The sequence below is a fragment of the Melospiza melodia genome, chromosome 2 (genome assembly GCF_035770615.1).
Source record: "Melospiza melodia melodia isolate bMelMel2 chromosome 2, bMelMel2.pri, whole genome shotgun sequence".
Lineage (NCBI taxonomy): Eukaryota > Metazoa > Chordata > Aves > Passeriformes > Passerellidae > Melospiza > Melospiza melodia.
In genome coordinates, this window is record NC_086195.1 from 119,001,374 (window position 1) to 119,025,228 (window position 23,855).

Genomic DNA, 23,855 nt, shown 5'->3' on the forward strand with positions numbered 1-23,855 from the left:
ACTGTGGTTTCCAGCAAGTTTTTATAATTCCTTTTAGATTGGGCTCCATACATAAAATATAGAATCATAAAAATATCCTGACTTGGAAGGGACCCACATGCATCATTGAGTCCGACTCCTGGCCCTGCATAGGACACTCCCAAGAATCACACCATATTCCTGAGAATGTTGTCCAAATGCTTCTTGAACTCTGTCAGGCTGGTGCTGTGACCACTTTCCTGGGAAGCCTGTTCTGTTGCCCAACCACCCTCTGGGTGAAAATCACTTTCTTAGTAGCCAGCATAAGCCTCCCCTGGCCACTTCAGGCCATTTCATTGGGTCTTGTCACTAGCCAACACAAAGAGCTGTGTCTGCCCCTCCTCTTCCCTCACGAGGGAGTTGTACGCTGTGGTGGGGTCACCCCTCAGTCTCCTCTTCTCCTAGCTAAACAGACAAAGTGACCTCAGGTCCTACTCATACAACTTCCCTTCAAGGTCCTTCACCATCGTTGTGTCCCTCCTTTGGACACTCTCTAAGAGCTTTTCATCTTTTCTATATTGCAGTGCCCAAAACTGCACACAATATTCAAGGTGAGGCTGTCCCAGGGCAGAGCAGAGTGGGACAATTCCCTCCCTTGCCCAGCTGGCCATGCTGTGCCTGATGCCCCCCAGGGCATGGCTGGCCATCCTGGCTGCCAGGGCACTGCTGGCTCATGTTCAACTTGCCATCAACCAGGACCCACAGATCTGCTGCTGCTCTCCAGCACCTCGTTCCCCAGTTGGGATGCACATCCAGGGATGCCCCATCTCAGGTGTAGAATCTGGCACTTGTCCTTGCTGAAACTCATTGCCCAGCCCTCTGATCTGTCAAGATATCTCTGCAAGGTCTCTCTGGTTTTGGGGGAGTCCACAACTCCTTCCAATTAGTATCACTGGCAAACTTATTTAGTATCCAAAGCAATTTATGAAAATATTGAAGAGCACTGACCCTAAAATGGAGCCCTGCCAAAGTGCACTAGTGCCAGGTCACCAGCCTGATGTAACCCCACTTACTATAACCCTTTGTGTCTGACCGATGAGCCAGTTGCTCACACATTGCATGTGTTTATCCATCTGAATGATGAGCAGGCACAGCAATGAAACTGATGGGCCTGGAGTTACCAGGGCTATCCCTCTTGCCCTGCTTGAAAATTGGGACAACACTGATGGGCTCCGGTGCCTTCAAAACCATTTTCACAGGGGACCATGCTAACTAGTTCCCTGAGCAGCCTGAAGTCTGCTCTCCTCATATCCAGAGGTGAAGTTTTGATGGCACTTTGCCTCTTGCCAACAGAGAATTTAAACTGAGTTGCTTTGGGACTGTTGGGGCAAATACAGCCATAAATCACCACCTCATCCTGACACCCTCTCAGTTAGCAAACTGAAAAATCAAGGAGGGCACCCTTCCTAGTCAGCTGCCTTAACATCTGTATCAAGAAGTTATTGGCTGGGTGTTTTAGGAAACTTCTGGGACTGATTGTACCAGCTGTGTTAACCCTGTTAACATCTGGCAAGTTGAAATCCGCCATAAGGATGGTGGATTTCAAGGGTGATTGATTTAGAGGTGTCCCTTCATTCCTTAAAGAATAATTCATCAGTGTTGCTGTCCTGGCTGGGTGATCTATATTAAACTCCCACGATGACATCCACTTTATTTGTCTGTCCCTTAATCCTTATCTTTCAAAGCAGTTTTTTATCCCTTTCTGAATTATGTCAATATGACTACTTTCTTACATTTTCAGTCTGCCAGGTAAGACAAGAGTCAAGTATTTCCCATCCTGCTGCACTAACATTGTAGGCATTTTGGGAAGGTTTTTCAAAGGAAACTACTTTTGGTTTTGAAAGCTTGTATTTTAAAATTTCTATGAGTAACATGAGGAAATGGAGTATTTCTATATTTTCATATAAATTTTGAGGCATTTCAGAAGTTTTGTAGAGTGTTTTGCTTCAAATGCCTACTACATCTTGATTCAAGAGAGGTCTGTGATAAATGACAGACTAACCAGTTAGGTCATGGTTTCATATTTTACTTTGAAAAGAAGCCCGGAGAATAAAATTCCCTGTTTTATTACAATGCTTCTTACATAATAACTACAACTAAATGTTGTGTACCTTTGCCTAAATGCCAGCAAATGGTCTCAGTTCTGTTAGCATTTCATTGACATTCAGTCAGTGTGGCTTCATGCTGGCCAAAGCCAATAATAGTCCCATCTGCCAAGTCTTGCTCTACATTCCTAATTCCTTAGCTGCCAGGGAACAGGAGTCTAAGTATTGTGAGAAACTTGACTTTTGGTTTATTTGAATTTCAAACTAGTAATATACATCCCCAACAAACTTATGCTGAAGGATGATTATTTGCCTCAGAGCAGCTTCTCCCTTGAGCAATCAGTCATAGTTGCCTCCAGATCCTGTCATTGCCTGCCATTAGCAAGTTCACACTTTATTCCCCAGCATCCTTATTCCTTCATGTGTAGTGGTGTCACTTCACTGTTCCCAGCCTCTGTTCCTTCCCTGGTTACAGAAGATGCAGAGGAGGCAGAGTTACTGATGTCTTCTTTGCATTGGTCTTTACTTACACGACCAGCAATGGGCAGAAATTGATGCACAGGAAGGTCCAGCTGAATATGAGTTTCTTTAGCATGTGACTGACCTTGCACTGGAACAGATTGTGCAGAGGGGTTGTGGAGTCCCGTTCGTTGGAGATATTCAGGAAGCATGAGGACAATCAGAGTCACAGTATTATTAGGGTTGGAGGTCATCCAGTCCAACCCCTCTGCCAAGGCAGGGTCACCTAGAGCAGGCTGCACAGGAACGCAGCAAGGTGGGCTCCGGATGTCTCCAGAGAGACACAGCGTGCTGAGCCCGTGCTCCAGGATGGCCCTGCCTGAGCAGGGAGGCTGCACCAGATGCCCCAGGGTGGTCCCTTCCAACCTTTCCCACTCTGAGATTCTGTTTGCCTCCGAGCTACTCATTACTAACCTTTCTCATCTGAAACACTTAAAAGCTACTTTATTTAAGAAATCAACAGCACAGATTGCAGATGGCCGTTCAATGACTTAAACAACCCTTTTCGTTTTTTTTTCATTTTAATCTCTACATCCCGGCGGTAAGGATGCTCGGATCCCCGTTACTGCCGGCGCGGCTCCGCCCGCCTGCCCGCGGCGCTGCCCGCCCCGCTGCGGGACAGGATGTCCCGCCTCCCGCCGCTCTCCCCATTGGCAGGGAGCTGCGCTGGCGTGCGGGGGGCCGAGCTTCGCCCGTCTCCAGTAGCGGCGGAGCGAGGGAGGGATCGGCCAGCGGCTCCGCCGGCGGAGGGGTGGGGGGTGGGCGGGCGAGGGAAGGAGGGGCGAGGATTACCTGGGGCCGAGCGGGCGGCGGTGCAGCGGGAGCCGGAGCCGCCGTCGCTGCTGCGGCTGCTCGGTGAGTGTGGGAGCCCCGGCGGGCTCGGGGGCGGCGGGAGGCAGGGGCGGCAGCGCCGTGGGGCGGCGGGGGGAGCGCGGCCTCCGCTCCGCATCCCGGGGGCGCCGCGGGAGGGGCAGGCGGGGCAGGGCAGGGCAGGGCCGGCCCCCGCGGCGCCCCCTGCCCGGGCGGGGCTCCGGCTCTGCCTCTGGCTCTGCCCTCGCTCCCCGCGGCCCCGGGCCGGCCCCGGGCTGCCCGGCGGGTGGGCGCCGTCAGGGCGGTGACAGCGGGGCGGGAGCGCGGGGGTGGGATGCTCGGGAGAGGGGGAGCCCCCGCCTCGGGGAGGAGGGGGTGCGGGTGACCCTGATAATCGCTTTATGTTGGCCTGCGGCTTGCGTAATCTGCGATCAATTATTTATTTCATGCACCACTTACGGGGCTGAGGGGCAGCGTTCAGGCCTTTGGTGTGGCTCAGTGCAGCAGAAGGGAGGCTTCCTTCCCACGGGTGTGATAGGGAGGGGATGTGCAGGCTTTTTTCTGGGTTCAGGTAGTAGTCCTGATGCGTGTTCCTCTCCCCGTGCGAATTCGGGGGATGTGAACGAGCGAGGTCCTTCTTCGTGATATATTTTTGAAGATCAAGTGGAAGTCGTCCTAGTCTGAACAAAAATAACCTTGTATGGTTTACTTCATGTGCTAGATTGTCCTTTTTTTTTATTTTTTCCTTCTCTCCGCTCATTCTGTAGCAGGTTGGGCTGCTCAGCCAGCCTGGAGAGAAGGCTGAAGAAGGAAACATGTCTTCTGATTCTTTTTGTCTGTCTGCTCAAGCAAGGTTTGACTCCAAATGGTTGAAGACAGACTTGCAGGTAAGGACTTTGGTCATATTGCATTCTGACCTTTCAGGTGCTGTTCAAGGATGCTTTTAGTCCAAAAAGCTGACAAGTAGAAGATGGTAGCTCTTGAGATATGTATAGGTTTTCCCAAGTATGCTGATTTATAAGTGGCTTTGAAGAAACAGCAGGTTATTTTGATCTGCAAATAGATCTGCGTTTTCAGTCCAGTCCCTTCTGCTTTGAAACAAGCTGGGCTACATATGTGTGTTATCTTTGCTGAGTGTCAAAGCTCCTAGCAGAGTATGTCTGCTAGAACTATAAATTCTTATTTAGGCTGTTGCTAAATGTCTTGCCTGCATATGAGCTGGCAGTTTTAATGCACAGGAGAACTGAAGCGAAAGGCGATGGAAATGTAATTTATAATTTGAAGGATTCCAATTAGATTTTGCTGTAGTTGTTTGCATTATGAATAGAGGGTTCCTTTAAATTATGTCTTTTTGAGTTTTTTGTTAAAAGTACAAGGTGTAAATGGAAATGGTCTTCATTGAAATATATCAGTATTTGGTGGAAGTTTTCTTTTGTCTTAGAAGATTTCTTCATTTAGCAAAGTTGTGTGATATGGGGAGGAGGAGGATATTAATATGTTTTCTCAATTCAGATTTTGTGAATAAGTGGAAAATATAGAGAAATAGAGTAGTTTGGACCAGTTATGTTTGTTGTAGATGAAATGAATAAATAGATTAAGTCCTTGTCTCTTCACCTTCCTTTACCCAAATATTGCATATGGATCTCTTACTCTGAATAACCTTTCCACGTTTCAACTCAAAACTGTGAAATTCTTTTTGGGATGGGCCAGCCAGTGTTATTCTTTTGTTACTGTTAATGATAGTGCTCCTGAAAAACTCTTAAAAATTCCATCTTTGTGACTTTATTCCAGATTAGCTGCTGATAGTCTACATGCTTGAGTTGTTCTTATGGTTAGACAAGGGTTTTTCCCCATGCAGTTGTGATTTGAAAGCAGCCTTTCTCCAGTATTTTACATCAAACAAGATAAATTGGAATCAGAAGTGACAGATATAGCCTAAGAGGTTCCATTATTTAGTAGGTCTTGAATGTAAATGCTATGAAATGACAGGGCTTGCTCTTGATTTGGTTAGATTAATTTTATTTTCATCTTTCGTTCCTACCAAAGTAAAATTTCAGTCAAAGTCAGAGGTTTTCTCTAAAGTAAATAAAGATGCTGTACAACATTTTGGAGGTAAGCATATTAAGAAATAGAGAAATATATTTTGTTTTCAGAAGAGTTAGGGTTAGGGTATACAAGTATATTGTATATAAGGATTGTTGAATACAGGGAAATTTATCTGAAAAAGTGGCAACCTTTGTTTGTAACACCTGCTGACTATGCATTGCCTTTTTTTACTTCTCTGTTATATGGGGTGAAAAATGTGACTGTTCATGTGATTTATCAGATTTTCCTTTTTCGTAGTGCCTTTTTTTTCTGCATCCCTTTTTTTTCCTATGTATTTAAACTTTTATAGGAGGTTTCAGTTGCCATCCTAAGTTTTATGGGTTATTTTCAGTTGTGTGTATAAATGCAATGATATTATTTGTGATTTATGAGACTGTAGCTTAGTTGATATGTTACAAGACTTCCTTTTAATAATAAAAATCTTCATTTGCAGCATATTTCTGTTAATAAATGCTCTTACTTACACAAATTCTTTATGTGTAATAACAAGTTAAACTCTTAATTGCCAGAGTACCCCTTTTTTTTTTTTTTCTTCCAATCAAGCTGTAGTCAGAATAATGAGAATAATGAAATAAGAGAACAGTAATGATTTGTCATGTGCTGAATGCAACATCACTTCTCTGGAATCTGAAGACAAGCCAGGCCTCCTGGGTATAATATAATTTTCTTATTAGGTTACCTGTTCTTGGTATTACACAGGGCCTCATCACAGAATACTTAATTGGATGTATGTGTTCAGTATTTTGAAAAATTGAGCCTGTGAATATTGAGTAGCATCTTTTAATGTATTAAATGGCAGATGCCTTCTGTAAAGTACAGGGGTTCTGGGCTTTGGAGAATTTTTCTACTACATGAATGATTGTTTTAGCTACTGGTTGGCTAGCATGACCTAGCAGCATGTGGTTATTTTTTTAATAGGTATAAATCCTGTGTCTTAATCCTTTGAGTTCTATGTGTAGTGAATATGTAGATTTCTTAATGTGCTTGTTTTTACTGGCTCAGCTGTAGAAGAACCCCATTGGTGCTCAAGGGACTGTCAGGAATTGAAACAGTACTATGAGAGGTCTGAAGAAGACACACTAAATTTATGTGAAAGGATTAAGATGACTACAAATTGTTTGGAATTGGACCCTGGAACTCTTCAATTTGTAGCTACATTTTTAACTTCTCAGTGTACAGCAGTCCAAGAATGAGTAGGTGACAGTCCTTGTAGAAACAGAATTATTCTGGGGAATTACCTTAGGAGGCATACAAAGACTACAAAATTTGGGGTGTATAGCTAAGATTGGAAGTAAAATGGTTTCATTTGGTCATTTGGTGGCCTAGTAGCTTCAAAGTACCTTTTTGTTTTACTTTTTTTTACTTTGTGGCTGTTGGCAGGGAGTTTGTTTTATAGACTTGATAACTGGCAGTTATTGATGATTAGGCCAATGAAATCTCTCTGAAAATGATTGTATTCTTTTTGGTATTAGCTCAAGAAGATGTTGCATGAATAGTGCAATACTCAATATTCTAGTACCATTTGCATTAATAAGTATTATGTGTGGTATTAATACAGTAAGAAAAGAATGACATGTGGATTGTAGCACGGCTTATGTTCAGTCACCTGTGTGCGTCACTGTTGCAGCTGGTGTCCAGGCCAAATTGAAATGTTCTTCCTCAGTTTTGGGATGTCACTGCTGTGAGATTAGGGCAGTGGGATGTAGCATGTTATTTCTGCTCTTAAGTGAATATCAAAGGCACAAGTCCTTCTGTAGTAGCAGTGACCTTCTGGCCTGCACAATTACCTGACATGGTGTGAAATGTTAATGGAACTGAATCTTCACAATGTTTGTTGCTTACATTAATTTTTCTGAAACTGAGCAAGGCTATTTTAGGAGGCCAAAGTGCTCCACAAAGATCCAAATGCAACCTGTAACTGCTCCATGTCTTTTTTAAAACTTTGTAATTATTTGTATGATTTATAGCTACTAGTGTAATTTTGAAGTGCTCAGAAACATTTCTTTTACTTAAAAAAATCTAAATTTCCTGGTGGAGCAAAATAGGATATTCTGTGTTATCTGTAAAAACAGACTGTTACAACAGCTGAAATATCAGGGTAGTACAGCTGAATATGAGAACATCAGTACACAATATGCAGTATGTTCTTCTATGACATGTATCAACAGGATGTGTATAACATCACCATTAATAAAATAGTCTTGTGAAGTTATGAAATAGGTGGATTTTAGTGTAGGCCACTTTTTCATGTATCATTCTTAATACAGTTGCTTGAATTTATAAGTTATTTCTTTAGATTTGAATTAATGCATTGAAAAGGCCTACCCATTGGTGACTATTACTAGTAGAAACATTTATAGCAAACTTTGTGTGTCATGGGAGATTGTGTTTCAATGACTGTTCCTAAGGGAGACATGCTTTATTATAAAAAGAGAAGATTAAAATTGTTTACTTAAACCTAGGTAGGTACCCAGTTTGTGGAATCAAACTGTGCTTAAAATAATTTTGATTAAATAGATGTACTGTACAACTAAATTAGAATCTTATGCAGAGTCCTTTAATTAGTGATGGATGAATAACTAAAAACTAGAATTGCTGTGAGCTAATGGGCTGCATGTGTGTGTTCAAATGGAGTTTAATTGGGCTGCTTATTCTGGATCCTGTGGAGAACTGTTGTCCTTAATAGCAAGGGTTAGAGGGAAAAACTTTCATTTTCCTGTAGTGTGGAGAAAAACTTTAGGCAACAGTCAAGGTATAGGAGCTGTCTGCAATAGGAAAAGGAAGTATTTCCATCAGTTTTGATTGAGTTCATGCTTGGCAGACTATTTCTGTCATTATCTTTTGTCACAGAGATGAAAGTATTTTTTTTGAAATTAAATAGCCACCTTTAAGAGTTGCATTAGTTTGAAACATTTTTATCTTTCCTTTGAAGTTACATTCATCATTTTTATTATCTTGAAAATCCTACCTTCCAACATTCAGATCAGTGTCTTTACTTGGGAGAAAATTATGTAAAGAAATGATGTCTTGGCTATTAAAAGCAAGAAGTTGGTGAAAGTTGCCTTCTCTATTTTGTTGTTTCCTGTTAATCTTCTTTGCTTTGGTTTTCTGATAAAAAAATAAAGGGCTTATTTGGAAGCTCTTACAGTAAACTGCAAATGAGGATTCCTTTGGAATTAAAGGAAATGAACTTTGTGATACCATTTTTTAAAAGTTATTTTAAAAGTGAAGTAGTGCTGTCTCTCCTAAATAAGTGATTTCCAGATGGAGGGAAAAACACTATATGTGGTGTGATAGGTTAGAGAAATTAGATTTAACACATAGGTTCAAATATTTGAGTTCAGACAGAGCTATTCTTCAGATGCTTAAAGATAGGGAATTGCTTAATTTTTTGTGTGTGTGACTATTAACTGTTAATTTTCCAGCAAGTGGAAAACCAGCACCCTGCTCTTACAGGGATGTTTCTAGTTTAACCCCAAATCTGTTGAAGTAAAGTGGGGCTGCTGAACTTCCCGATTTTGCTCTCTGAGCTCTCGAGCACTGTGTTTAGGGGTAGTGATGTTGCACTGTGCTCTGCATAGGTGTGATAAGCAGCTGTGCTCTCAGGGCATGCCTCCTTCTGCAGGGGAGGAAGGAAGCTAGGACAAAATGCCAAGACAACAATGAGAAAGGAAACACAAATTGAATGGATTCGAAAAAGCAAAAACAAAAGAGAGACTTAGTAAAGGACTTATTCTTCTGTGATTTTCTTCGCTACTACTGGGCTGAAAGTTTTTTTCACTTAAGTATTTTTCTAGTGAGAAAAGTTTTTCATGTAGTCTTTGAAATACAGCCAGTGGCTAATGCAAAAATAAGTGAATAGCAGAACAGATTCTCCACTACCCTTGGCAATTCTGAGGTGAAGATTATTTAAGTAGCTTATATTTTAAATCCATATTGATGTTCTGTGGTTATGAAGTCAGTTTCTTAAATTTCCAGTGCAATTATATAACTAAGAATCCTACCTAAGTCAATCCTTTGTCCTTTTCCTGGCTACATTTTTCTTGAGTTCAAGTTAACTTTTATGAAGGCTTCTATGCTTTTTGCAGGGGAGTTTATGAAACCACCTTGATAACATAATCTAATGTACTACATAGAGTTTGTCTAATTAAAATAGTTGACTTCAAAGCAAAATCAGAGCTGCTGATTATTCTTAAAATAACTTATTGAAAGCAAAATTTTAGCAGTGCTTTGAGAATTCTCAGGAGCTTACCCAGTTATGGTTGCAAGATTTAATTTTCTTGAAATGGAAGGAAATGTTAATGCCAGGGTCTTATTGTCTAAAGGTGATAGGGATGGATGGGAATTTCACTGTCAGCCCTGTTGGAGGTTGGCAGCAGCATATGTCAGCAACCAAACTAGATACCCCTTGGACTTAATCAGATGTTGTACCAGACAGAATAAATTACAGTTCTACTGCAGAGATAAGATTAGCTAAAGATTAAAGTGGAGGCAGCCCAGTTTACAGTAGAAGTGCACTTTAAAGTCTCCCAAGGCCCTTGTGTTTTTAGTTTGGGATGAGTGAGCGGGGCTGAGCCTTAGGTCTGTGTGGGAAGTGTGGATTTGTTGAGATATATGGCTTTCAAGTGATCAAGACATGGTCTGGGGATGAGAAAGTGTGACAAATGATGGAAGAGGCTTGGGGTTTCCGAAGGTGAGATGCGTAGGAGATGGGGATTGAGAAGAGGTCAGTAGATGTCATGGGAAAGGACAAGGGAGATTTTTAGCTTGGGGAATGAGTAGGAGGACTAAGAACACGGGCCAAAGTTGCAAGGCAGTGGATAGTAGTCATGGAGCACAGAGCTGCTGTTGTCCTGGTCTTTGGAAGGAAGTGTGTAAGTGATGGGCAAGCAGGGCCTTGGGGGAGATGTACAGAGGGCACATCTCTGGCACTGTTGTCAGTTGCAGAAATTTAGTGAAAACTTCATTATTCTTAATAAATTAACTTACTGAGTTCAAATTCATCCCTTTAAACATTTACAAATGAAATTGCCAAATTATTAGAGGGAAAGATATTCATATGAATCAAGCAATCTAATGAGAGAGACTTTATAAAACACCAGTGGCTGCTCTTGTGTTTGGATGTCCAGTATGTCAGAAACAATGAAGACACCAGGTGTGTTTTTCTTGTCTTGCTGTCTTGCTCTGTACCACCAATTGCCTTGTGAAGATTCTTCAAATAATTTAGTGGAGGGAAGTACCTCTTTTTTTTTTTTTTTTTTTTTTTTTGGTCTGTACAAAGTTTTAAGTCTCTAGTTTGAACAGTGAGATAGATGTGTGGTAGACTCGTTATGAATGACTGAATGTGAGAGGTATTGGTGGGAGCAAAGGAAGAAAGTCATAAAATACTGTGGGAAGAAAAAAATGCAGGATTGGGAAGTTAAAGCAGACACTTTTCCACTACACAGAAGAGTGTTATCTTCAGCTGCAACTTTCACAGGGTCACAGATGTTTGAGATTGGAAGGGACCTTTGGAAGTCATCTGGTCCAACTCCCCTGTTGAAGAGCCACCTAGAGTCTGGTGCCCAGGTCTGTGTTTGAATGTCTTCTGAATATCTCCACAACTTGGGAATCTACAACCTCCCTGGGCACCTTGTGCCAGTGCTGTGTCTCTCTCTCACAAGGAAAATGTGTTTCCTGGTGGTCAGAGGGAAGCTCCTGCATTTCACCCATTCCTTTTGGTCCTGTCCCTGGGAACCACTGAGCAAAGCCTGAATCCATCTTTTTTACACCTTCCCTTCAGATTTTATACATATATATATAGATGAGCTTTCCTCCCAAACCCTTTCTCTCTGCCTTTCCTCATATAAAGGGAGTTCCAGTCCCTTAATAATTTTCATGGCTCTTTGCTGGGCTCTCTCCTTTTTGTCCATGTCTCTCACACTGAGCCTACACTGGACCTGTACTGATGCCTGAGGCTGTTCCTCCCCAGCTGTGGGACTTTGCACTTCTTCATGAGCTTTGGGTTCATGAGGTTTAGGTTCATGAGGTCAATCCATTTCTCCAGCTTGACAAGGACCCTCTGGATGTCAGCACCACCCTCTTTTGTATCAGCCACTCTGCCCCATTTCTCTTGGCTAAAAGAAATATTTCCCTTAAGGGAGCTGTAAATTTTCTGTCATGATTATGTAATTTTGAGATCATGAAAATAAACTTGCTTAAATAATTTATCACTTAAAAACTCAGACTTTTCTTTCACTTTTGGCTAATATATATAGCAAATACTAGATATCTGCTGAATGGTGAGTAGATTAATAGTCATTTTGTCACAGCTGAAATTAAATTGCCATGTTATGACAGATGAATTGGTTGTAAATACAATTTCTTAATTATCTGTTCAGTTGGTTGCTTTGATTATTGCTGTAAAGTCAGTCCAGTGTTTCCTTACTTTCAAACTTGTCTCATTTTTCCCTTCCCCTGACCCAGATACTACTGACAAAATGTGAACTACAGCCTGAGCAGTAGGCAAAATTGTTTATCTGAAGGCTGCTTGTGGTATTTGGAGAGGGAGGTGGAACTCTGTGACCCGTAGTCTTGGTGCTTCCTCTATCTTTTTGCAACATACCAAGAAAAAATTACTTTGATAAGACTTTGAACCAAACCCAAGGCCAAAGAAATTTTGTTTACTTTTACAGTTTTTAGTTGCATGAAAGAGTTGAGTGAACTTTGTGCTGTGTAAAAGAATTAGAGATTGAAGTAGAGAAAACAGTTCCAGATTCTGCTTTATATGAATGCTTTCAAATTAATAAGTTTTCTGAAATAGAACAGTGCTACATTATAAAAAATCTAGCATTCAAATGCTGGAGACATTTAGATGCTATGAGCTGTGAGAAGATTTTCCATACCAAGGTGATCTGAGAATGTAAAATAAAATGTGTGAAAAAGACAGTTTATTAGAAAAAGATCTTTAATTTGTGAAAACTATAATTTATTATGCAGCCCATCTGGAGGGTTGCCTCACTTAATATTTTTCAAGCTTGTATTTTACCATAGGTTAGCATTTAACAGGTGAAAGATAAAAAAATAATGTATCACCACAATATGAACCAAAATCAGTGAAACAACTGCTTTACTTTTTTTACACGGGAAAAAAACTATGAAAAGAAATTCCCTAGGTGTCCCACTAAAATATATGATCACATCTAAAGAAGGAGAAAGTGGAAACCAAATATTTCAACAATTTATTGTTGAAATATTCATAAACTGGGAACAATCAAGGAAATCAGTTAATGGTGATTTTTTGATGATTTTTTTCATCGTTGAAATGCAGCTTCAGATTATTCCAATTTTTTAAAAATGAAGCCAAATGTAAAGTTCTTAGCAAAACACAAAGCAGATTTTTGCAAAATCTCCTTGTCCTGTGTAACACTGAGGAACAGGGACTGTACCTTTCAGTAAGGCATGGTCAGAGTTTGATTCTGGTGCTGTTCAATTGATAGATAAGATGAATAACATCCAGCTCACACTGCATGATTCTGCCCTTGATCAGGCAATAGTAAGTGACAGACAAGTACAATGTGTCAACTCATATTTTATGCTGAAAGAGGAATTATGGAAATCATTGATACATGTTGGAGTGTATTTCTGAAGTATGCAATATGAAGTCAAGGAATTACTATGGGCATTTAATGTGTTACAGTGGTGTGAAAGCATGCAACTTGTGTTTTAATTCCTGTTAACTGGGATGAGCTGGATCAGCAAATCTCTGCCCTGCTGGTGGATGAGTCTCTTAAAACCTGTAATCCTTAATCATTACAATGTAATGATTTTATTTTGAGCTATTTTCTAGAGACAAGTGGACTTTTGTGTAGTGGTAAATATTTTATGGCAGTTGTTGTAAGCCACATCTTTGTATTACCTCTCAGTTAAAACACTTTGAATTTGGATGTTAGTTACATCACACAAAGATGCTTCTGAATGAGCCTTCAGCAGGTGGTGTTTGTTTTTTTTTTTTTTTTAAATTTTTTTTATGGTATTATTTGTGGTTTTTTGTTTTTTTAGTGTGGTCCACTGCACCACTGTGGTATGCAGAAAATATTCTGTTTTTCAGTTTTGTGTCCTGCCCTCCTCCCTTATGCTATACAGTTGTGAATAACAGCTACAGCCTGGTTATTATGGCATTCCCTTGGGATGTAGATACCTGTTCTGCAGCGTTTTATAAAGCAAACAACAACATCCATAGAAGAGAAGTTGTCCTGCTCATTAGGATTCTCCAAGGGAGATCCAAATTCCTAAGTAATTAGGAGACTTGTGTTACAGCCAGTGCTTTTATGAGTGGTTCCAGCTAGCAGAGTCTGTGTTCTGTTGCCAGTATTTGTGCTCTTGGGCACAGAGTGTGTTGGGAGCTGACCTGGGCTCAGGCAGCCCTTTGCTCTTGCTCTGGGTGTTGCTGGTTTTAGGCTGATCCATTCCATAATCTGCCTCTTCCTGGGAGAGGAGGCATTGGAGCAGTTGGAAGGAGGAGGGAGGGTGGTGAGAGATGCTTTGCACAGCAGGACCAGATTGAACTGGCTGAATTCATTTACAAATCTGTGCCTTGATGTCATCATTCTGGTTAAGATGCCCAGCTCTTCAGCTGCTGGTTGGCGAGGGGACTGTGAGCTTCTGTGTCTTGGGGTTTTATGCAGCTTGACTTTATTTGAATAGCTTTTCTTGAAGAGAAAAAGGACTCCCCACACCCTCTCCCTGCCCCCCAGCCAGTGTCATCTTGAATGGGTGGATAGTTCTGGGGTGACCAAGTCCATGCCTTTAATGAAAACTTGTCACCAAAAAAAAGTTCATTTTTCTGGACTTGAACCTAAAATTTACCATTTTGCACTTTTAACCTGAAAATAGCATAGCTAGACAATCAGAGATTCTGAATATTGTTTTAAATCCTTGATATATACACACACACACACACACAAAATCTCATTTCCAATGAGATGGTACATGTGTTTTCTTTCTACTGGGATGATGTGTAAAGTCAGATGTGTTTTAAGTGTTAGCTTGAGTCACCTTGAGAGAAAAGTGTGTGTAACTGTATGCAATGTATTATTTTTAACAGCTTGCTTTTACACGAGATGGATTGTGTGGCTTGTGGAATGAAATGGTAAAAGATGGAGAGATTGTATATCCTGGAACAGAATTAATACAGAGTGGTGAACTACCTCCAAGAAAAGGTATGAATTTTTAACTTCTTTTAATTTGTTCATTTTTCTCTTTCAGTGTGGTGTTGAAAATGGAGTTCAATTTTCATACTGTCACAAAACTTTTGTTTATCATCTCCTGTCTGTACAATTTGCAGGTGTTAATGTTTTGAATGAAATATGTTTGAAAGTGATTTCTAAAAAATGTATGAAAAGGTAATGTCCAGGCCTCCAAATGAAGACTTAAATCTGTTCCAGCCTTGTGAAATTTAACTTCATAGCTAGGCATGTTACTATGAGAGAGGCTTGGCAGTGTCTTTTTGTTTGGTATGCTTGGTGTGTTTACAGCTGTAGCCTTTGTTTAAAGGAAGTGGACTGAGGAATGGGATAAAGCTGATACTGCTATTTCTAATTTGGTTTACAGTCTTCAGCAAGTAACTGAAAGGTCAGCTTAAGAACTGTCCACAGTCTGCCTGAGAATGTAGTGTGTGGGGGTTTTTTGGGGTTTTTTTTTTGCCTTTTTTTTAAGTTTTCCAATATACTTGAGAGCAGTTATAACACTGCAAATATTGCAAATGGCAGAATAATGCATCTGCTTAGAGAGATTACTTTGGTGGGGGTGGATTTTGTTTTGTGATGGGGTATACTGGAATGGAGTGATTCTGCTCTTGCCTTTTCTTCATTTTCACCACAAAAGTGGTGCTCTTTTAACTCCGTACTGAACAGAAAATTAAACTGGTCAAAAACTAAAATATTTGTTTCCTGATCTGGCTGAAATGGACTCACCAAGTGGTCAGATAAGTTTTGTCAGTAATTTGTAAAATTCCCAGATAAATGAGGAGATGTGTAGAAATACTGCCTTTGGTAACAGTGAACTATTTTTTTGGCATCTGTTACTTCCTGAATTGTACTGTGGGATAGACATGATATTTCAAACCAGTAATACTCAATTACTCATGTAGACAATTTTTTCATACCTATAGTATGCCTCCTTTAAAAATAGGAGGAGTGGATGTGTTTTTGACTGGAGGAGGTAATTTTTACAGGAAGTAAGATACAGTAAATAATTTATGAAAGAAGAATGAATTATACATTTACTTATCAAGAGTATGAGCTTTGTAGGTTATTAGTGGCTGCATGCTGTAGTAAAAATCAGGTTATGCTCCTAACTGTTTCAGAGTTAGAAAACTTTTGTCTTCCCTATGCTGCTGGCCCTTTGGAGTGTTGTTGTTGCCACTGGGTGAAAATACAGCTGATCTTATCAGGAAGGCTACTACAAAGCTGCTCATGAAATGAGTGGAGGTAGAGTAATGGTTTGTTCTTTGGGTTGGCTACTGCCATGTGCAGTAACAAAAGGCATTGTAAACTTTTTGCAATAAAGGGAAGTATTACCTCCTAAAGGAATTGTAGGAAATGCTTTCCTGTTTACTGACAGCTCGTGATAGAAGTGTTGTGGTGATTGTGGGAAAACAATTCAACACACTGTGCTTTCATGTAGAAGGAGGATAACAAACATCTGTAGTACTGAAGGGTATTATTTATATATTTATATTTATATTTATATTTATTTATTTATATATGTTTTAATATATATTAAAATATACATAATCTAGACTTTATTAGCCATATAAATGATATAATGTATATTTTTTTCTGGCTTAGCAAGATTATCTTTTTGTGCTGGATACTTACACATTGCTTTTTTGAGTTGTACCCGTGCTAGTCCTTGACAGAAAACTGTTCTTCCAATATCTTTATAGCTAAGTAGCTGCAGAGAATTAAGATTTTTAGTTACTTATGGTGCTTTAGTGCTTTTAGTAATTCTGAGAAAGCTTATAGAGAGATGTTGTAGTATAATTGTTTTTAATTTTCAGGGTAATCCTTGAAATATCAGCCAGGAAAATGCAATCTGTCACTTCTGATGCAAATTATAGACAGCAGTATAAAATAAAAATCCAGAAGTGCTAAGTCAATCGTCTGTGACTTCATGTTTGTCCACCCTTAGGACACTTGTTCTGAACAATGATGAGAATTTATTTTTTAATGCCAGCTGTGTGTACACATCTCAGAAAGTTCAAGAAGTGTTGATTGAGAGAAAAATTGTAGAACACTGTTATTTAAAAATACAGAGTTTCTGACACTTCACTGTATAAATAAGGCTTTTATGTTATGCTAAAATGTCCATGCTGTGATGAGGCTTTTGAAAGCTTTTTCATGTACATAGTGGTGAAGACAGACTGCCACTTCTTGTTTCCAGTACTGTATTGTGGTGGGTTGACCTTAGCCAGGTGCTCACCCTTCCAGCTCCTTGCCTGCAGTCCCTCCTCCATGAGAGGTGGAAATAAAATATTAAAATAAATATAAAAATAAAAATATAAATATAAAAGCTTGGGTGTTGAGATAAAGCCAGGGAGATCACTTACCTGTTACTGTTGTGGGAAAAATTTATTTAGTTTATTTTAGTGCCAATTAAGATAGTGCCAACTAAAATAAACACTAAAATTGTATGGTGAGTAACAAAGGTAAAAACTGAAATGCCACCTTCCACTTGTCTTTGCTTCTGGAGGAGTTAAGTGTAGGTATTACACAGCACAGATCACACCTGTTCCTTTCCACAGCTGGAGGGTGTATGTCCTTCTACGTATCTCTTGAAACACTGCAGTAGTTTGGAGATTTAAATAACAGCTTTTTTTTAGGCTTTTAGCTCTTAGGATTAATGTATGAACTGTGTTTCAGTGAAGTTAGTCTTCATAAATGCTGTTGTGTTGGCCTACAGGATTCTAAAATACAGCTGTCTTGCTTACCAGGCTTGAGGGGAAAAAAAGGGCTATTTTAGGTCACTGTCAATCAGGTTGTATGTTTGATCATGGAAGCAGAAAAATTGATGGTCAGTTTGCACCTCTGAACTTGCATCTTAAGTTGAGTTTAATGAAATTAAAAATCTGAAGTATTTACAACTGTTTAGTTGGTACTTACTTTTCTGCATAAATGATCTGCAAATATAATTCACGACGAGAGGGAAAAGTACACACAAGTAATGAAATTTGTATAAAACCCAGTGGTCTCATATTAAAAGCAATATAGAGTAATGTCACTATTCAGAGTTTGCTGCTAAATTGACTAATCTGGAGATGAACAAGAGAGATTGCTGTATGTAGTCCCTTCTATTCAGTCTTTTTTAAGAAGTTTTTATTTAAGCCCATACACACACACACACACACACATATATATATATATACATATAAATATATTTCTTCACTAGTGCTGTAGCTCTCTGTTGATGCTGACTGGACTGTTCAGAAGAGGCACTTCATGCTGTCAGTGGTTATTAGCAGTGGCAGCAGACTGGAAGAACATGCTATTGATGGCAAAAACCATTCCTTTCCCCTCTAGGAAGAATATAAAAGTAGTGCATTTTTTTTTTCTCCTGTTAGCAAGAATGTTTGGTTAGGAATAAGGTCTTTGTTTTGAATTCGTGGCACTTTAAAAAAAACATGTTTGATAAATGTGTTCAGCAGAATGTGTTTGTGTGTTTCCAAGTACCATCTGAGGACACAGCTGTGACAGTAGTGATGTCCAAATACAGGTGCACTTTTAGCATGGCTTGTATTTCAAAGACAATCAGGCTGCCCTCAGGATATTTGGATTAGATTAATACCTTGTATGCTTCAATCTGTGTTCTGAAAATAATAAAAAGTATCAAATAATATTATTCTCACTAAATTTTCAAGTTAGAGAACTGTTACTGTAAAATTTTAAGACATAGCAGTCTCTTTAAGACACACAAGTCTCTTTTGTGGCTTGCTATTTTTTTTTTATTTTTGATTCCTCAGGCTTCATAGGTGGAAGATTCTGTTTCAATTAGCTGTTTTCAGTTCCAGAACAAAAATAGAAAATTGTCAGCTTCATATATCTGTCCTGCCTTTGTTAAACACTGTGGGCTTCCTCTTCGGTTCCCCCTTTCCTGAAAGTTGGACTTTCTCTGCCTGTTGCCTCTAAATACACAAACCTCATGCAGTGTTGCACCTGCAGGCAGGTTAAATGAAGTCCAAATGCCACAAGCAATTCCAGAGAGGCTGGCAGGAACAAAATATTTATGACAAGAATAACAGCATGTGGGAATTGGTTATGGTGGCTGCTGTGCAAACCACGTTATAAATCAGACTAGCAGTGTGTAGGGATGTCGGCTGGCTCCTGCTTTGAGCCTTCTTTTTTTTTTGTGCAAGGGAGAACTTGTTAAAAGTGAGAAGTGGCCCTTTTCTCTTCTGCTTCCCCTGAGCCAGCTGGGGGCTGTACACAGAGACTCAAGAATTCAGTGCTCAGCTGTGGATTTTCATACTCTGCAGGATAGGGAAGTCTGTAGTCACTCTGTTGGACAGCTTGACTTCAGAAGTGTAGCATGCTCTATTGTCAATTCAAACAATAATTTAATGCATTAAAAAATAGCGTACAGGGAAGAAAAGAAACTTTATTTCTGATTAGGATTAGGAGATCAAATCTTATCTGACTTAGAAGGCTGTATAAATATGGTTTGCAAATGGTAAAGCAGGTCTTTCCCTCACAAATAACAAGTATCAATTTTGTGTATGTAGGTGTGTATATATATATATGTGTGTGTGTGTAAAACATCAAGGATTTTTGACAGAAAATATATTGCAGCTGAAACATTTCCTGGATCTGGGACTACCAAATAGTGGTTTAGGATGGTTATAAAACACAGCCCTTTTCTAAAGCACTCTGTGTGACTTTTTGCCCTGTCAACATCTGTAGGGGAACTGTTGCAGGCTTTCTCTTGCCACGGAGGGATTCCCAACTACATGAGTTCATTGGCATTTCAGAGCAGCACAAGACCATACTAGAACAGGTGGTGGAGGCCGCTATGCAGTGTCAGGTGTTTTCCCTCATTGATTATGAAATGTAAGTTCCATTTTTAGTGCTTCCTTTTTATGCTCTGTTTATACCAGATTAGGCCATGGCTGTGCAAGATAGTGCACACATGGTGAGCTGCTGTGCTTTGGTTTGGGAGCTCATTTCTAGCTGAGGAGGGTTACTTCAGTTGCTCAGTTCTGACTGCTGGCTGTGCCTGCCTGCCTCACTTTAGAGGTATAAGGCTGTATACTAAAACATAATAAAGGGAAAAGTCTTTCAGAGAGATGTTATGTTGCTTCCCCCACCACAATATTCACAAAATTAAGTTAAATCATACTGACACACTGCACTGTATTTTTGAATGCATTGTTTGCAAAATTGTCTTGTTACTTTGGTCCGTTCTGGTTTTGCTCAAGATATTTCTCCTCCCTGCCCCTCTTTCTGAAAAATCTTTGGGTCTTCCTGTTTAAATATCTTTAATGAAGCATAACAGAACTTCCATAATTATGATGTCTGTGTTGTTGCTTTCAGTCTAGACTGATACCAGCTTTGTCTGTTATGTGGCAAGTAATTTTTTTGCAAGTTTAGTGAACTGTCTTTGTGGAACAATTTGACAAGGTCTTTTAATGTGATTTTTAGCTCATTTCCTTCCCACTTTTTCTCTCATTGCTCCTCTTCCTGGTTCATACAGACAATTGAGAAAGAAATCCTCCTGTGGATTTATGTGCCAGGGTTGTTTTTATTCCATACAAAGATTGAGTTCCCACCTGGATTGGGATCTTCTCTATTTGCAATGAGGAGTTTGGTTAAATGACTGTTTGTAGCCCTTGGTTGTCATCCTTTGCCAAGGATCTGTTGAAAAGCATAACAAGTTCTCCTACATCTGCCTGTAAATTGTGTCTTGGCACAGCATCCTTCTACCCACTAACTAAAATTCCAGACCCTGCAAAGTGTGTCCCTAGACATGTGGGTGAGTGGAGAAACAGTGAGATTTATGGTGTTACTGTGGAAGTATTCTGAGCCACTGGGGCTGAGCAGAGTCCTTGGTCTGTAATTGGTTCAGTACTTTTCATGTTATTCTCCTGTGCCTCTGAAAAGAAACAGCTGGATTGAATCACATTTTGGACATTGTTATCAAACTGGTGACTCACAGGCTGTTCTGTTTGAGGGACACGGTTGGATTCTCTGTTTGCCACTTACAAGAAGTATATCCAAATTGCATTTTCCTGTTCTCAAGTGACTTTGCTATCTCTTCCTTGGCCCACAATCTCAGCTCCATCATGGGTACTGCAATTATGCCTCCTTTCCTTTTTTCCTGCCCTTCAGTCTTCATCTTCCACCTCCTAAACACCTGTCAGTTACAGGTCAGGAAACAGCTTTAATTTAAAATTTGGGTAATTAAGGTGGCACAAAAGAACTTTATTTTGGGAGGTCTTATTGTCTCCCGTTAAAAAAAAACAAAACCAAAACTTAACAAAGAGACAATCGCAGATCCAGTTCCAGCCAGATTAGGCATTAATTTTCTGTTAGGCCAGATGGAAAGAATAGTTGAATGTTCTTGTACATTGTGATAGGTGCATTTTGTACGTTCTGAGGTAATGAGAGCCTTTGATCTCACTCCATGAGTGTGAGGCAGGCTGCAGTCAGATGTTCCATGTCTAGCTACTGATGTAAACCTCTTGCTTATTATTTTCTTCTGATATATGCTGGTACAAATGTATTATTTTGGTGGGGTATGTGGGATGAGAAGGGAAAAAAGACAAAATAATAGTGATTATCTGTCATGTTGTGGCTGGAACATTTAGGGAGGGAGTCTCTGGACTAGACTGGCAGATAGGAATGAAGGATGGATCAGTTCTAGGAGCCAGGTAAAAAAGGCTGGAACTAAACTCTTCATAGGCAAATTTCAAATGCTGGACTTGAGAAATTTTGAGCAGTATGGTTTGAAAAGAATGTCAGGGTGAGGAAAGTGGCTGGCCATTTGTCCCTCAGTTGCAAGGCAATCTTATGCATTGAGCTGACTGGAGGTATGGATATGGAAATCCCATGTCCCAATATAAATAAAGAGAAACTTCCAGCTGTCTAGTTCTACTCCATTTAGAGAACTCAGAAAATTGAGACTTTCAGGCAGCCTTTGATTACAGAGATAAGTGACTAATGTCTGTGTTCAGACTTTGTGAAAGTAGTCTCAAAAGGATTGCACATGATGTTTTGTTGCTTGGGCAGAAAATGGTGGTATTATTTTCAGTACTTGCCAGTAATTACTAAGATGCTAGATGTTTTACAGATGTTGACATACTGCTGCATAAAAGTAGTGTAAATGCCAATGTGTAGCTCTCCTTGATTTTGAAATATAGGCTATTGCTGTCTTTTTTTTTTATTCTTGGAAATAGAATATACAACCAAGTAAGTGCTGCAGCAATACAGATAGCTGGGAGCACAGTCTGACTTCAAGTGCCTTCTTTGCAGTACTGTGTATTGCAAATCCTCTGCAATTCTTACATGATGGTATCTATATTAAATGTTCATCATGCTGAGGAGGTTACAGAGGTGATTTCTGGATTGCAAGGTCACTGTCTTATGAAATGTAACATGAGACCCAGCATCTGTGACAGTTAACCTGGTAAAATATAACTTCAACTTCCCCAACCATGTTCTCTTAATGGTAGACAACATTTCTATAAGCTTGTGGACTGGGGATTTCACCTGTATATTTCTAATCTAGACCTGAATTCCAATCTGACTTGAAGGTAGCTTAACTGGTCTTTTTTCCCCCCTCCCTTTTGTTTTCTTTAGATGATAGCACTGAATGCCAAACTGCATCAAAGAAAGAAGAGCAGAACGACAAAGAAAAGAAAGATGAAGAAGAGACTCCACTGCCCACCTACAGGGCCAAATCGATTGTTGAGAGTTGGGTGTGGGGTAAACAACCAGGTATCACAGCTGTTTTGGTCATTTTCACTGACATCATGTATTCTGTATACATCAGGAAGTGTTTGTATCAAATGTTCTTGCTGACATCTACATCTGTTAGGTTAGTGAAATAAATTGGACACATGGTTTAACTGTGACTGAAATTAGACATTTGCTGTAATTAATTTCAAGTTTAATTAGACTCTTGACTTGAAGAGTCAATTTGTCCCTTTCAGGCCGCTTGAAGGAGTGATAGACCAGCTTGAAATAAATGAAGTAACCCAGTGAAAAGTTCCAATGTCTTCAGAATATTTATTTTCAGTTGCAGACATTATAAAGAAATTGCTTTGTTTCTGAAGCCTGAATTTTCTGCAGGCAGTAATGGTTTAATGGGTGATTTTTCTCTTTGGTTTCATGGTCTGGTAGATAGGTTTGTGTGAATCATGGGAGGAAGGCTGAAATGGTTAGTTCAGTTAACTGTTTGTCCTGACCTTTGCTGACAGTAATTGCACCTATGGTGGCAGTGGAACAGCAGTTTGTGTGTTCACATCTTCGTGTGGAGGTCCATAAAATACTGCTTTTGATACTGAAGCCATTTGAGGTTTGTGGCTGTTTGCTACTCTAGAGCAGCAGTTTATTGTCTAAAATTGTCCATGTTTAAAAATAGCAGATCAGAAGAAGCCTCAGTTCAGTAGTTTATTTTACAGTTCCTGGTACATGATATTGCCTGATTCAGATGTTGGCATGTACAAACTTCAGAGACATCTGTTGTGTCACTTTTCCTTTCCCCTTATCCAGAAGCACTTGAGGATCCCTGGGAAAAGTATTATCTCTCCAGTGCCAGAATCTGCATCTGTGTAGCTGTGTTTGCTGGGGGAGATACTTGTTTCTGATGAGCCACAGGTCAGCTGCCAGGCTGCTGTCCTCTGCTCTGTGCCAGCCTGCTTGCTCCCTTTCCTTGAGGACAGGAGGGCAGATGGATTTGCTGTCACTCTGGTAGTAGGACAGAATCTTGCAGTATATCAGGAATGGCAAGAATTGCCACTACAGTGGAAGAGGGAGTGAGAATTGAAGGTGCTGTAGAGATGTGAGCTGAAGGTCACATTTTTTATGTCTTATATTCTTATTTAATGCGTGTTGCTGAAAAGTAAAATAAAACTGTTTTACAGAATAGTAAGCTAAATGTCAAAGATCTTAACAAATTTCTTCCAGCTGACCAAAGTCTTTAAATTCACCCTCCAATTTGGTCTTTAAGCTCACCCTCCAATTATTTTTTAAAAAAGTGAAGAAGCAGTTTTTCAAAATAAAAAGGATATTTGTGTGTTTGGAGCTTTCAGAAAGAAACAGCTTTCTGTCTTGTTACTTTTAATACTTATATATAGTATGGTTTGCCACATGTATGGATTCT

General features: G+C 39.8%; 1 protein-coding gene across 3 annotated transcripts in view; it reads left to right on the forward strand.

Moving 5' to 3' along the window:
- The first annotated feature begins 3,359 nt into the window (after positions 1 to 3,359).
- Positions 3,360 to 23,855, forward strand: part of HERC2 (HECT and RLD domain containing E3 ubiquitin protein ligase 2) — a 102,477-nt gene continuing 81,981 nt past the window's right edge. For 2 of the 3 annotated variants that reach the window (XM_063149727.1, XM_063149730.1), the window contains exons 1-4: positions 3,360 to 3,437; positions 4,160 to 4,279; positions 14,584 to 14,698; positions 22,331 to 22,468. In XM_063149727.1, the coding sequence (XP_063005797.1) occupies positions 4,208 to 4,279; positions 14,584 to 14,698; positions 22,331 to 22,468 (325 nt within the window). In that variant the 5' untranslated portion in view covers positions 3,360 to 3,437; positions 4,160 to 4,207. The remainder of the gene's footprint in view (positions 3,438 to 4,159; positions 4,280 to 14,583; positions 14,699 to 22,330; positions 22,469 to 23,855) is intronic. The other variant, XM_063149728.1, reaches the window with a different exon arrangement.